A 15,525-nucleotide genomic window follows, 5' to 3' on the forward strand; every position below is an offset into this window, starting at 1 on the left:
TCATTTAACAAATGTCAAAGAGGGCCTTTGTCGTCGAACGTTTGTTCAGCTATCCTGACAACTTAAGCTGTTACTGCAACATATACTGATAAATTTTATATTAACTAAACGAGGTGGACAGAAAAAATGGAGTCACAAAGCAGAGGTAGGCCTAACCACCCACATTGACAGCAAATCAATCGTTTGATTCGACGTCTGCAGACGTGGAATCAACGAAACATAGAAAAGATTGATTTGCTGTCTGGGTGCTCTTCCACCACACAAGACGCGCGAATTAACGCCAAGAAATGATGAAGGGTTAGCCTAAATATGTTGAAACAGGAAAAATGCGATGGGAAACACGTCAAAAAAATTTGCTGCTTGTGGAGAGCTCAAGTTTTAGCCTGAAACTGCCATTCTTCGTTACAACACGATAAAAGGTTGTGAAAACAAAACAATTTGCTGGCTATGACATTTATGACGTAAATAAGTGAAATAGCTTTTCAAATTTTTAAAAGTCTGTAACACTTGAGGCATGTGACATGTTTAGCTTGCAACAGAGCATAACCTTTTCACGCTTTGTTTCAGAACACAACACAGTTTGGCTTCGAAGTGACGACATTGAAATTATCTGCACTTTCAGAAGGGTAATGAAATTAAGGTCCGACCACTAATTGTGTTGTACAAGGTGCCAGCCACATAAACGGTTCATTGTTGGTACAGATTCGTGACTGTTAAGAGGAGGCTTTCCATGCAAAATCATAGAACAATTTACAAAGGTAACGATATTTTACAGCGATTAACAAACAATCATGGAATCCCTTGCGGTATAATAAACGTGAAGTAATCTGCCGTAGCTCCCCATGCGGCCCTGTTCTTCTGATAAATAATAACCCAAGTCGTGAGGCCTGCAATCCATATCGCAGCGCCTATGGCACTTCGAATGACGTAAGTCCGAATTTGGGTTTGTTCCTCAAACGACGGTTTCACGAAAGCTTCTTTGACAAACCACACCGCGTTGACAACCCACAGGAACGGAAGGGCCAGGAATCCACCTGAAACGCGTCAAGACAAATATTCTAGCAACAGACTTCGTAAGAAAAATAGCAAAAAGAACATGCGATTGTGTATTTTAAATTGGAGAAGCTTAGTTTAAAAATAAATACTCGGAAGGCACATAAATAGAATACGATATCAAAACTTAAAGTATGTACCGTACTTTAACAAAAAACAGATAAATCAGAAGCACAGTATAGAATAGAGTGAATGGAACAAGATGTGATGAGTGTAAAATTTCACAGAAGTTGCAAAAAAGTACGGGACAAGAATGATGGTTTCTCTGAAACAAATAAATTTAAACCAATTATTCAAGCGCTCGTGACAATGCCAGTGACCACAAGGGTGAGCGTGAACCGGATGACAAAGCTATTCAGTGGCTGCTCGACATCTTCCCAAGCACCGAGACCGAGTCGGCGCCACTGCCCAAGGGTGGTAAAAGGCAGAGCCTCTAGACCCCTGGAGTGGCAAAGAAGGTTCACTCGAAGAAGACTGAAGAATACGAGAAAAGGTAGTATGGGAGTTGAGGTCAGTTGTAATACTAAAGTACCAAAAGCTGTACGAGCAATCCAACCTTAACCCTTGTAATTGTTTTCAAGTCCTATTAGTTACAGTTTTAAAAGACAAATTTCAAAAACAGTTTTTCTCGTGAAAATATTTCAGCGCCCCCCTGAGTCGAGTTTACTTACCAAGATAGTATTGACGACAAAGTTTCAGCTTTTCGATGTTTTCCATTTTTTCCAAATTCATTTTGATTGGCTAATTTACAACCTAATTATTGACAAAAAACCTAAAAAAGAAAAGTACAAATACGGTACCAACCAGGGCTGTGGTGTCGGATGGAATTTGAAGTCGGAATCGTATATTTTTCGCCCGATTCCACAGCCCTGGTACAAACAATGACATTCAGCCGTTTTCGAAGAAAAAGCGAAATACGATTTCGACTGCATCGATGTTCCACAACAATGACGTATACGTGGGTTTTCAATATCTGCCAACGCTGTATGTGGCTTATGCAAAAAAATTTGAGGCAACACCAAATTATGACATTAATTCGTGACGAACAAGAAGTCAACGCCTGATTTCGCTGAGTCATGGTTTCATTCAACAACAAACTAAAATTTTAGCCAACTTGCAAAGCATTCCTTTGAAAAGTTAAACTGCTTTCATAACAGTGGAGTTATTGTCTTAATGTACAAACCGGGGTAAGGCGACATTAGCAAGATCTGTATCGTAGTGTATAGTGAGTTCAGGTTCCAAAAATTCAAAAGGCACTCAAAAAGAATATTGTAACAGTTAGCCGAGTTGAAACAGGAAAAAGGACAAATGTAGGCTCAGTTATTTTAAAAATAATCAACACAAAATGAAGTTTTGGCTTAAACTTTAGATCTGACTGTTATTTTCTTATATTATACACAATCTCCTAAAAATTCCAAAACACTATAAGACAAGGAGCAAAATGGTTGGAACGCCTGGTTAATCTAATCAAAAAATAAAGAGCCCAAAATGTAGATACTAAACTCATGTTCAGCAAACAAACGTTTCGAAAACTATACTGTCTTCATCTTTAGTGCTATAAATGTGCTTAGACATTTATAGCACTGAAGATGAAGACAGTATAGTTTTCGAAACTATAAGACAATGTGTTTAATTAGAACTTTCATGAGCTGTTGAATCCTCTATTCTATTTCATAATATTTCATGAAAAGATACTGTAAAACCGTTTCAGACCCAAGTAAAACCTTGACTCGAAACTATTAGTTTCTTATACTACCAGGCCAGCATTTTTGGCTTTTCACATTAGAAAAAACAATAAGACAGGCTAACAATAGCCTACACACAGTATAACAAATCCGGCATACCAAAGCGTTTGGTAGCATACAACCAATAGTAACCATTAATAAATGCAAACTAGCGTGAATATAACGTTGAAACAACAATTAGTTGCACGTATTTAAAAGGTAATAAATTAGTGGAAAAAGTCACTTCAAAATAAGTTGCTTAAATGCTCATTGCTCATAGAAGTGTAAATTGTCAACAGCCACACAATGGTATTGCAAGGAAAGTTTGCATGAAGTAAGATTCACTAAAGGAAAACCCGTAACTGTGCATGTCCAGGACTTTGTGGCGCAGTTTAAAAGACCATCCATATACCTAAATGCGTGGCCATAATGACTTTTTATGCCAGTAAGCCGTTACCGGAATGACACAAATCACAGTTCTCGAGTTTGTGACATGATACACAATGATAGTTTAGTTAAATCTTGAGATGATAAAACGAGTTTGAGTCTTCGTTTGTTTACTTACACAGCTCCTAAGTTTTTTGTTCCATCCACGCTCATTTTGCCGAAATGGTAGATGAAGCTCTTAAGAAATAGACCATTGCCTTCTCAAAATTTAACAGCAATTTGCAAACCTTCCATTTTCGATTATGGTAGAGATTTGATGAAAGGGAACCACAAATCAAACATGCATTGCGCATTGTTGTGCCACATGTCTTGTTCATTGTGGCATATGAATGGTGTAGTTTAGGCGGGACTAATTATAACTGCACCAATAAGACTTGCGCAATGATATTGGCCTATCATGTTAAAAACTTCACAAAGGAAACGAAGTTACATATTAACCGCTGTCATTCGTCATGAGCATTAGCCGTGTCACCTGGACAATTGGAATTAATGTCATTAACATCATAAAATTTACTTGCACACCAAATGCAATAAAAATATTGTTCCCGCAAATAACTTGTTAACATAGATAACTTATCGTCAGTTGTGTATTCTTCAGGTAAAATGGCATCTTCTTCTTGATCAGCTTCTTGTGTTAAAAAGTCAGGCCAGAAAAACCGATACAGTGGCTCTTCCACACTTTCGTTGGTGTCTAAATCAAAACATGCTTTTTGGCTTTTACCTAAATCGCGCTCTATTTGTTGTAATGAAAACTTTTGGCTCATTCTGGCTCTAAAATCTTGTCTTTGTAAGCGCTCGAGTTTCGATTTCTTTTCAAGAACAACTTTAAGAAACCTTTTTCTTGCTTCTTGCTTGGCTTTGTCAGAAGCTTCTTTCCCAAGGCCACTCCGGTTCGGTTTTACAACCACTGAAACGGGTTCAGCTCTACCATCACCTCTTTTGCCCAAACCTTCGCCTTCTTTGTAACCCATTTTTGCCATTAATTTGAAGCCAAGATTGTCATTAGAAAGACTTGTTGCCAAGCCTTTATCCCTCTGCTCTTGCTCAATAACCCTTTTCGGCTTCATTTTACTTTTTAAATCACAATCACTTTTGTTTTTCTCTATTTTTCGTTTTCGCAACATAGATTTGCTTGTAGTTATCTGTTGACTCTGTGTTGCCAGAGACTGTAAAAATGTATCAGACATATAATCGTCTTCATCCATATTGAACAGCAGCACAAAAGTTTTAGATTTTAAAGCAATTGCTCTACTACATTAGCCTACTCAACAAGGTGAAAAGTACTATATTGTGTGTAGAAAAAAATATCATTGTTGAAATGATCGAGTTTGTGTAAAAATTAAAACCATTTTTCGTCAAACTGTTTAAGCTATTAAGTAAAAACTAGGTAATTAGCAGAGGTGGGCGGTAACACGCTATTTACATTTATACAGGCCTCGAAATTCACGGCGGACACCGCGGACAGACGGACATGGGGAATAGGGTGGAGTGAAAAAATATTTTTCTTTCAAATGAAAAAGTCTAGTTTACCAAAATTCGGAGTTGACCTCAAAAACACCTTCAAACACAATTTTGGGTCGGTGTCCCCCAGGGGGTGCAGGCACACCCCTCTAAAGTTCGAAAATCCCCAATTTTATAAAAAAAAAATTAATATCTCATTAACCACAGACGATAGAAAGTCGGTCGATGGCTCAAAATCATCAGAAGGTACAAGTTTATATTACCTTTAAGAGAAGTATTTTTAATAAAAGCACTACAAAGTGGTCATTTTTGCAATAATGTAATTTTAGTCGTAAATTTACGTCAAATTTGGTCGATTTTTGTATATTCAGTTGATATTTTATGCTTAGTACGATGTAAATGCATACAGTGGCGCTTGGCTACAAAACCGCATTGTTAATGACGGATAGAGCAGATGCTGCTATTGCTACTGCCACTCTCAAAGCATTTGGTATAGTAACTGACATTGATAAATCACAAGTTATTGACCAAAGTAAATTAAAGAGAGAAGAAATTCAGAAGGAAGAAGAATTGCAGTTCGATATTGTGGATGGACTTTATGTTGATGGGCGAAAGGACCATTACAAATGTGAAACAAGGGAGCAACTATCATCGAACCAGAATCATTGAAGAGCACTAGCCTATGTAGTTGTCGGTGAACCCTTTGAATTTTACATCACGCATATCACACCAGAAAATGGAACTGGTCAACAAATTGCTCAAGCCGTGTATCGTGCAATTGAAGGCACAGCAATGGAAAGCAAGCTAAACATCATTGGGACAGACGGAACAGCAACTAAGTTATGACAGGGAAAAAATCTGGTTTCATTACTTTCCTTGAAAAAAAGCTTAGGCGTCCATTGCAATGGGTGGTGTGCTTGCTGCATCTCAATGAGCTCCCTCTAAGGCATATATTTCAAGAATTAGATGGTTCAACAAGTAGTCCAGAATCGTTTTCTGGAACAATTGGCAAGCAATTGAATGGAAAAGTGTCACTGTCAGCTTGGGCTGTGGCAAATTTTCTGCCTATCTTAAATGACGAATTTCCTATTCTTCCTGATGAAGTAATTGAAAGTTTCAGCAGTGATCAGTATTATGCTATGCAAATGTGTCAAGCTGTTATGACAGGCGTAGTTACACAGGATTTGAAATACCTTGAAGTTGGTGGATTATGCCATTCCCGTCGGTTGACCTTAGAATGTCGAATCCTACATTATTACGTTTCAAAGAAGAGGTCTTCAAAGAATTTGGGCACTTTGACTGAATACCTTGTTCGAGTCTATTTTCCCTGTTGGTTCCGCATCAAATATCATCATAGAATTACAGACGGATCCAAATTTTTTTTCTTTATGCTAAATGCCATTTCTCATTTTCCAAATGTACTGGTAAACAACGCAGGACTTAAAGTTTTGCAAAACAATGCTTTTTTTGCCCATCATGAAAACATAATTTTGGCAATGCTGGGAGATGATGACCGAAGCGTTCGTATCACTGCAATAAACAAAATTCTTCAAAGCGGAAGTCAAAGCATCCATCAAGAAAGTGGTTCTGCTAAGATACGAATGTTCATTCTTCCGAAGTTAGATACGGGAGCCAAAGCCTATTACGATATGTCAAGTTTAGACCTTTCCGATTTTCACGAGCCGCCTGCAGTCAGGAACATGACGAATGAAGCTGTGCAACAAATTATGACAGATAAACTTGAGCTAAACCATCCCTGCCATAACCAGGCAGTGTAAAGGCATGTGCACTTGGTAAGTGAAGCTGCTGCAAGCGTTGAAGGTTTTCACAGACGAGATGACATGATCAGACAAAAAATTAAGTCTCGCATGCTAATGCCGTGCTTCAATACCAAAAATCAATTTAATGTCTGATGAACAATTTGCTGAAATTTGATTTATGATAAACTTGAACTTGGTCGTATAACTTACACGTAATTGAACATTTTTACATCAGCTCACTGTAGTTAAGTGCATTTCTTACAGCAGTTTTCTTTGCTAAGAAAATTGTAAAGTAAGTATTTGCCCAAAGTAGATTAAAGTAGAAGTTTGCCCAACGTATTTTTTTCAATAAACAAACATAACTCAGCAACAACACTACATTTAACATTATAAAACAAAAAACAAAAGCGAACGTTTTCGTATGAACATTTACTGTATGACTAGCCGAAAACGTTCGCTTTTGTTTTATAATGTTAAATGTAGTGTTGTTGCTGAGTTATGTTTGTTTATGGTTCAAAGGAGCTACCTCTCTACTCAAATTGTATTTTTTCAGCTTTAGAAAAATTTTGCCCATACTTTTTCTTCAACACACGAATTTTTTAAGTAATATGCCAAAATTTCACACAAATCTATCTTTACATTTTTCAAATCAAGGAAAAAATTGCTCAAATAATTTCTCAACTTTGCACCTTAGAGCGAACACTGCATTACAGTTACCATTTTATGATATTCATATTGTTAAATGACAATGAATCTGCTTGATTTTTCACTTCTATGACACATACTAAGCACAAAGATTAACTTAATTTACAAAATCGACCAAATTTGACGTACATTTACGAGTAAAATTACATTATTGCAAAAATGACCACTTTTTAGTGCTTTTATTAAAAACACTTCTCTTAAAGGTGATATAAACTTGTACCTTCTGATGATTTTGAGCCATCAACCGACTTTCTATCGTCTGTGGTTAATGAGATATTAATTTTTTTTATAAAATTGGGGTTTTTCGAACTTTAGGGGGGTGTGCCTGCACCCCCTGGGGGACACCGACCCAAAATTGTGTTTGAAGGTGTTTTTGGGGTCAACTCCGAATTTTGGTAAATTAGACTTTTTGATTTGAAGGAAAAAAAATCTTTCACTCCACCCTAATGGGGAAGTACCATCTAGATCGGTCATATTTGTCCGCCGAAAAATAACACAGGAGCGATACAAACCGTCATTGCATAGCACGGACAATTGTTGCAAGAATATAATTTCCCGCGCATTCTAGCGCACATCTACAAAATGTGAATACTGTATTCCTTAGCTTACATTCAAGCAGGAAAACTTTCGATTTTTATGTTGCTTCAACTATTGATGACATTGAATCAGTGTAACAAAGGTGAATTCTTCGCTAAGAATCGATGGGAGTACCGGTACTTCTACAGTAATCACGCGCAACTTAGTTCAAATCTTAGGTCATAATGTCTGGCTTTGATCTCCGAGTAACATTGATAAGACAACATTGGTTACAAAAATAGATTTATACGAGTTAGGCTATTACAGCACAGGCCTTAAAACTCGTGTTTTTTTTTTTTCGGCAGCCATCGTGGCCTACCGAGAGCTCCTTCTCGGCGGCCAAATCTGCGTGCTTGGAGGCCAAAATACAATAACGATAGCACAAGTAAATAGCATTAAACTTGCAACAATGTTAAAATGATCACTTAGCGTTGGTGAAGTCTGGGCGACGTCCTGCAATAGAATCGTTGTACCACGCATTAAATGCTTTATCGGGATTGTAATCCGGTATTGCGGGACCATCTAACAACCCTAAATTGTTTTAACTGCTCGCAGCTCAGTAAATTGTTTCAACTGCATACCGCCTTTCATAAAACCTGACCATTTATTCCGTTATGATGTCACCATTGAGGGTGTGAAGTCACTAACCCACAGCGTTCTCAACTATGAAGACACGTGTTTTACCCACGGATGTCAACTAACCTAGTTCTTCTTTTTAACAACGATTCAATATCCGACAACATTGAATCGATATAAAAACGACAATATTGCTAGCCGATGTGAATTAGCACTCCGGATTAACACTTCATTAAAATAAACACCGGGAATTGCAAACAAGACTTACAGCGCTGGTGATCGCAGCTGGATATATTCAATACAACAGTAGTGACTATGATGTGCTGACCTAATTCTGCGTCACCCTTTGATACTATATATTTTCGACATTTAATCCACGATCATTCTATTGCGAAATTAAATAATTGGCTAGAAGAAACCGGCGGCCAAACTTGGCCGACGGAGGAGGTAGCACAGGCGGTCATTCAAGCACTACTTAGCGGTCATGGCCGCCGGCTGCTTTAAGTCTTGCAGCAAGGTGCAGCAAAATTTGTTAAGTTTTGGTATTACAGTAAGAAAGAAAAGACCCAGGGAAAATTCACTTTCGCTCACATGGCACGCAAAATAAAAAAGCCAAGTGAAACTTTACAAAGCAGAAAATAGTAGCGTTAGTGTAGGAGTTTTCGGACTCGTGCCCAGAGCATTGTGACACGACATAAGAAGCCACACGACCTCGTTCGGTGGAAGTTAATCAGTTGTGCGGGGTATTAAGCAGCTACACGACGCTGGACTCTTCAAGCGCACGTCGTTGTGCTTATGATAGTCTTTCAGAGTAACTTTGCTAAAACTTTAAAAAGCATTCTAAACCGTAGCTATAGTTCTCAAATGGCGAAGAATTATCAAGATAAAGTGATTTAAGCACGACGATCGACGGTAAAACTGGTGTGTCCGCCGTGAGACTTAATTTGTCCGCCGAGATAGCTGCTCAGACCGGTCACGTTTGTCCGCCGTCAGCAAAAACGAATTTCGAGGCCTGTTTATAATATACTATACATATATATAATACTGGTGTAACACTGCACCAGCGACACCGCTTTTTTCCCTATGTAGTGTTTTTTTTAGCTACTGTTCAATTTAACATGGAAAAAATTAATTGTTTTTAGAGATTTTTGATGTTAATACTGGAGTATAAAAATAAAATTTCACCTATAACAAATTTTCCGTAACAATGTTAAAATGATACAATAGTGTAAATGAATGTGGTACTGAAAAGTGATATCATTCCTTTTCAAGGTCATTTTGACTTCACAACGTACTTCAATAAAAAATTTTCCGTGTTAGTTCAAGACTGAAGTAGAAGGTACAGGTAGCGCGAGCGAACACTATTTTTGATCTGAGCAGCGGTATGGAGTTACTTTTCATTTATTGGTAGAGAGAGAGCGTCGCTCTTTTAGCATATTGTAGCAGTAGCGTGCCACTTTCAAAATAGCGGATGCCCACCTCTGCTAATTGGGTTGAACAAACATGAAACAAAACTAAAAATAATTGCAAGTAAATTGTTAACTACAGTCGTGGCCAAAAGTTTAAGACCAAACTGGATTTATGACGTTTTTTGTATTACGTCATAATACTGCATCAGATACTGTTTAAATTGCATCATCTTTTTTCTGGGTCGACATCTGATGTAATCAGTCATTATGTAGCAAATATCAATTGAACATTAGCCAGTAGAGATCACTTTTCTGTATTACTTATCTGCCCAAAATGGGTAAAATGTGCTTCCTTTCGGAGGTTCAGCGATGTCAAATTGTTGTTCTCCGCAGGGAAGGCTACACAGAACATCAAATTGGTGAGCAGCTTGGATTTAGAAAAACTTTTGTGCATCAGGCAATTGTGAAATTTAAGAAATCAGGAACTTATGCTGATGCAAAACGCAGTGGTTGTCCTTGAAAAACAACTCCTAGATTTGACATCTTCATGAAAAGGCAAGTGGTGACGTCTCCAACATGTTCAGCCAAACAAATCAGGGTCGATTTGAATGAAGCCGGTATTCCAGTCAGCAGGAGGACTGTTAGCCGTCGTTTAGTTGTAGAATTTGGCCTGAATTCACGAAAACCAGCAAGAAAATCGAGTATTATGCCAGCGATGAAGAAGAAGGGTCTCCTGTTTGCATTTCAGCACAAAGACTAGACTTCTGCCCAATGGTTTAAAGTTTAATTTTCGGACGAATCAAGTGTCCAACAGTTTGGTGGAAGAAAAAGAAATGTTCGTCGACCCTCACGAACACAACTTGATGAAAAGTATACCCGGCAAACGATGAAACATCCACCAGGTGTGATGATATGGGGAGCCATTTCGACCAAAGATACAGCCAAACTCATTTTTTTAAAACCAGGAACCACGATAAACGGCCAGAAATACTTGAACTCAATGAAAGAGAAGCTACAACTGCACAATAATGCACATGTCGGTGCACGAGTGTACAATTGTGGTGCAAAATGAAGCCTTATGCCATCGTTTAAAGACAGTAACAGAGTTTTTTAGGGCTAAAAAAATTACTCTTCTGCAGTGGCCGGGGAACAGTCCCAATCTTAAACCTATCGAAAACTTTTGTACTTTTCTCAAGAACAATGTTGTTGAAAAATATCTCTCGAGTATTTCTTCCTACTTGAAGCAATCAAATTAGTCTGGATCCGTGAAATTCCTGAAGAACTTTGCAAAAATTTAATCGAAAGTATGCCCAGATGAATCAAGGCCGTCATCAAAGCGAAAGGAGGACACACCAAATATTAAAAGTTTGAGATTTCGATGCAAAATACAATATATAAATGCTTATTACTTTGCCTACAAACATTTAGCAAGAAATAGTGAAAAACGACAAAAAATTGGACGGAGAACTGATTTTCTCGAAATTTGCGGTTTGGTCTTAAACTTTTGGCCACGACTGTATATTACTGTTAGTTTAAGAATTCATTGCCAAACATCAAATAATTTATAAGCAGATTGGGCAATGGCAATTTTGACACATTAACTAAGTTATGGTACTTGACAACAATAACAGTACGAATGGTGCATCTACAGAATTGCAGTAATGATGGAACAACATTTTTGATGGCAGGTGACGAATGTAAAGTGTCTTCGGATTCAAGCTTGACAAAAGGGAAAAATAAAATAACAGATTTTAAGTTGGCAAACAAGGCCTCATTGTAATTTATTTTAATTCTCTTTAGACAGAACATGACAAATTCTAAAAACGTGTAAGAATTTTCTGAAGGAAAGTGATGGATGCTTTTGAAAGGACCATTGCAAAAAGTCAATTCAAAAACACCGTATTCTACAAAAATTTGTAACACACTTGAATTGTCATTGTTATGCAGCAGTACAGTATGCCCAATAATTGAGAGACTAGAAATAGGTTGAAGATCAGCACCATTCTTAAATAGGATTTTCAACACATGAATGACCTTTCCAAGTGAAGTATAAAAAGGGGACTTAATGTGTCTTTCCCATAATACTCTTGTACTAAAAAGATTCATTTCAAAAAACTTTCCGGGTTTATGAATTGGTTTACCATTAATGTCGTAGCCTTTATCAAGCAAAGCTTTTAAGCAGCTTGGCTGTGCACCTATTATTGCCGATAAAATTGGAGAAACGTAAAAATCATGTACAAGCTTAGTTTTATCAAGGGTGTCAATCAAGAAATTTAAATTGTCAATGTGACCTCTTTCTGCAGCTACGTTGATTGGCATAATATAGCTATCACAGCATTTGCCGCGAGGAAAATCGAAACACTGGCTACCAATACACTGATCAGCACCATGGTCTACAAGATACTTAATGACATTTACATCCTTGATACGTTGCGCAGCAATATACAGAACGCTGAAATCCATAACATCACATGAGTTAACATCACAACCATTTTGTACAAGTAATTTAATGATGTCAAAGTATCTTTGTGGTTGCTCATAGCAAACAATGCAAAGAGCAGATCGTCCGAATTCATCTTTCGCTTCCTTATCTATTCCAGCAGAGAGTAGTAGCTGCATGCTCTGCAATGAGCCTTTCAGAACTGCCACATGAAGAAGAGTGAGATCTTCTTCATTTCTTCTATTCAAAAGAGAAGGACATTTTTTAAGAAGAAAAGAAAGCACTGAAGGATGAGCCACACTCGCACTTAAAGCAGCAATGGAATCTGCAGTGTTTTCTGTATATAGATCAACAAGAACTTTGACAGTTTTAATATGTCCATGTCTTGCAGCCAATACAAGGGCATTTCGATCTTTTACTTCAAAAGGTGAAGGCCAAATTTCTAAAGGATCATCTTTATTATCCTGAGCAGCTTTTAACAACGTTTTCACACAATCTGCATATCCATTACTCGCAGCTTCGTGAATAGGAAACCACCCTCGATTGTCCTTGATACAATAATCTTTACCTTCTTCAAGAAGCTTTTCTAACACTTCCAGGTTTCCACATCTTGCAGCTAAGCCAACAGAAGAGCATGTGTCATCGTATTGCTCGGCAAAATCCATTAATGCTCAGTTCAAATAAATGATGAGATAAAATGCTGTTTATTGTAACAATAGTTAATGCACATCACACTAGTTTAGAGCAATATTTATGTATATATATATCTCAAAAAACAACAAGTTTTGAAAATCTAGTCCAGCGTTTGCTGATAATTTTAGAAGTTTAATCAGCATTCTGTAAGTTTTTACAATTTCAATAACGCATAATACAAAATGAACATCCCAAGGTAGTGTAGCCTTGTGCACCAAAATTTTTTCCTAGCACATAGTTACAGGTTGTCTTGATACATGGCACTACAACAAATCTCTGCCTCAGCAGCATCATTACTATGGGCAACTGGATAAATTCATTGCTAATTTTTTAGATTAGAACATTGGATGTAAAATATTGCTGAAAAATATCTGCCTTTCACTTCCTTATTCTGGAATTTTTACAATAGCAAATGGCTAACACGGAATTAACAATACAAATAGTATTATACGTATCTTCAAAAGAGATTGCCACGTGCGACAGGTGGCATCCAGTTGTTCATGCGACTGCAAAGAAAGTCAAATCAAAACTTGCTGACTAATTTATTTTTATGTTGCATGAAAGTCAGGATGCTATTTTTAATTTTAAACAGACTTTTCTAAAAACGTAATTTGAAAACAAAAAAACAGTCAAATTGTTGGTATAAAAAGATAAACACAAGTTGTGATAATATTATTGATAAATAAACTGTTAAAAATTTTTCTGTCACATTATTTTCCATTGCAAAAAAAAAATATTAAAAAATTTGTGAAGTGGATGCAATTACTTTGATGGTTGCAAATACATCGACCCTACAAATACATCGACCCTACAAGGCCTACGGCTACACCTACCACGAGATAGAAGGTTGAAAAGCACTGATCTACAGATATATATATATGGCCGGAATTGTTACATTCTGCAGAATTTTCCAGATTTTTCTAACTTTTGGTAACTGTCTGAATGAAATTAAAAAAATATATATATTTTAACATCATCTTTACTGTCTTCCCCAGGTGGCAAATTGAGTTTTAACATCATTAGTCATTGAAAACAAAGACAATTTGATTTATAAAATTTCAGTTAGACTGTGAGTGAATGTTTTTTAACTTACCGTAGTACCCTACTTTTTCTCTTTTTTATTGTTTTCCCAAAGCAATAAAAAGCTCATATATCATTACAAATTAGAAAAAAGTAGAACAAAAATTCAAAATGTTACAAATTTCAGTCAGACAGTAGGCTACAGTAAAATGTGACAAATCAAGCCGCATTTCCAGGTAGCGGGTGCAACCTAGTTTGTACCCTGAACAGTTCGTACCCTCAGTTCGTACCCTGAAAAAATCAAGAAAAAAAATTCAAAAAAGCCAAAGTCGCCGTTCGGAGTTTCGGCAAACAAACAAACAAACTGAAAAGATCGATAGAAAAAAATAGAACAAAGCCGAAGTCGCTGATTGCAGTTTACGTTTTTCCGCAGTTTCCGCAAACATTTTAAAATTTCCGGTAATGATCTTAAGAGTTTGCCGAAGTCCCTAATCGCAGTTTCCACTTAAGCATTTTAAAAGGGTTAGGGTTAGGAAAAGATTGAGCAAAAAAATTAAAAAAAGCCGAAGTCGCTGATTGTAGTTTCCTCAAACATTTTAAAAGGGTTAGGGTTTGGTTTAGGGTTAGGAAAGGATCGATAGAAAAAATTAAAAAAGCCGAAGTCGCTGATTGGAGTTTCCGCAAACATTTTAAAATTTCCGGTAATGATCCTGAGAGTTTTTGTTTGTTTGTGGAAACTGTGATCAGCGACTTCGGCTTTGTGCTATTTTTTCTCTCGATCTTTTCAGAGGGAAAATTTTAAAATGTTTGCGGAAACTGCGATCAGCAACTTCGGCTTTTTTAAAATTTTTTCTATTGATCTTTTCAGGATACGAACTGAGGGTATGAATTGTTCAGGGTACGAACTAGGTTGCATCCCCAGGTAGCCATGTGCCATTCTATCATCAAAACAACACCTGTGGGAGACTGCGATAGTGACCATGTTCAAGCTGACAGGTCTATAGAGATCAAGCTAAACAAAAGCCAAGTCCAAAGTACCGTATGAAATCGATCTACCGGTTCTATGCAAAAATTATAAACTTTTTTTCACGGTGAAAATTAATTTAAGTCTCTTTAAAGGCTAATAACAGTACAATTTTTCTTACATCTTTCTCTTTGCTTTGACTGTTTCACTCACACATACAATTATAATACATTAAGTACAAGTAGGCTATACAAAATAAGCATTATACAGTTGGCAAAAGGGATCATATCTGATTTATTTTTGATCTGTCAGAAACTGAGAGTTGCCAGACTCCAACCAAGGAATTTCTTTTCCAGTTCAAAATTTGAGAGAAATAATTTTATTTGCCATCAGATTCTATCTTAGCAAGCACACCACACAATACAATTCAAAAACATAGGAAAACACTTAATTAGGCTACAATATGATCAGATTGGATCAACGAAAGATCATTTCGTCATCCAACCAGCTTCTAACTGCACATATTAACAAAAATTGCTTTCAAACTGCTATAATTTTACGCAGCTGTTCCCTTGCCCCCTTGGCTAGTATCTACGCCAATGCTTGAGAGAAGAGAGTAGTGTTGCTTAAAGAGAGTAAGCTGCGTAGTCGGGAATAACAAAAGCATTCTTTTCCGATGGGAAAACGACTCCCGACC

General features: G+C 37.0%; 3 protein-coding genes across 3 annotated transcripts; all 3 read right to left on the bottom strand.

Moving 5' to 3' along the window:
• Nucleotides 1–82: 82 nt before the first annotated feature.
• LOC145784242 (gamma-secretase subunit PEN-2-like) lies at nucleotides 83–1,863 on the bottom strand. Its single transcript, XM_082596028.1, has 2 exons — nucleotides 1,725–1,863; nucleotides 83–1,034 (listed from the first exon to the last, which is right to left on the bottom strand). The coding sequence occupies exons 1-2, from the start codon at nucleotides 1,783–1,785 to the stop codon at nucleotides 790–792; spliced, it is 306 nt and encodes a 101-aa protein (XP_082452154.1). The 5' UTR covers nucleotides 1,786–1,863; the 3' UTR covers nucleotides 83–789.
• LOC145784241 (G patch domain-containing protein 11-like) lies at nucleotides 1,829–4,502 on the bottom strand. The gene has a single exon (XM_082596027.1). It carries the CDS (start codon nucleotides 4,427–4,429, stop codon nucleotides 3,668–3,670), a length of 762 nt encoding a protein of 253 aa, XP_082452153.1. The 5' UTR covers nucleotides 4,430–4,502; the 3' UTR covers nucleotides 1,829–3,667.
• Nucleotides 4,503–10,028: 5,526 nt separating this feature from the next.
• Nucleotides 10,029–12,816, bottom strand: LOC145783921 (ankyrin repeat and SOCS box protein 3-like). The gene is made up of 2 exons (XM_082595682.1): nucleotides 12,116–12,816; nucleotides 10,029–10,110 (listed from the first exon to the last, which is right to left on the bottom strand). Exons 1-2 carry the CDS (start codon nucleotides 12,814–12,816, stop codon nucleotides 10,029–10,031), a joined length of 783 nt encoding a protein of 260 aa, XP_082451808.1.
• Between the last annotated feature and the right edge of the window lie 2,709 nt (nucleotides 12,817–15,525).

The sequence above is a fragment of the Aplidium turbinatum genome, chromosome 15 (assembly GCF_918807975.1).
Source record: "Aplidium turbinatum chromosome 15, kaAplTurb1.1, whole genome shotgun sequence".
Classification (NCBI taxonomy): domain Eukaryota; kingdom Metazoa; phylum Chordata; class Ascidiacea; order Aplousobranchia; family Polyclinidae; genus Aplidium; species Aplidium turbinatum.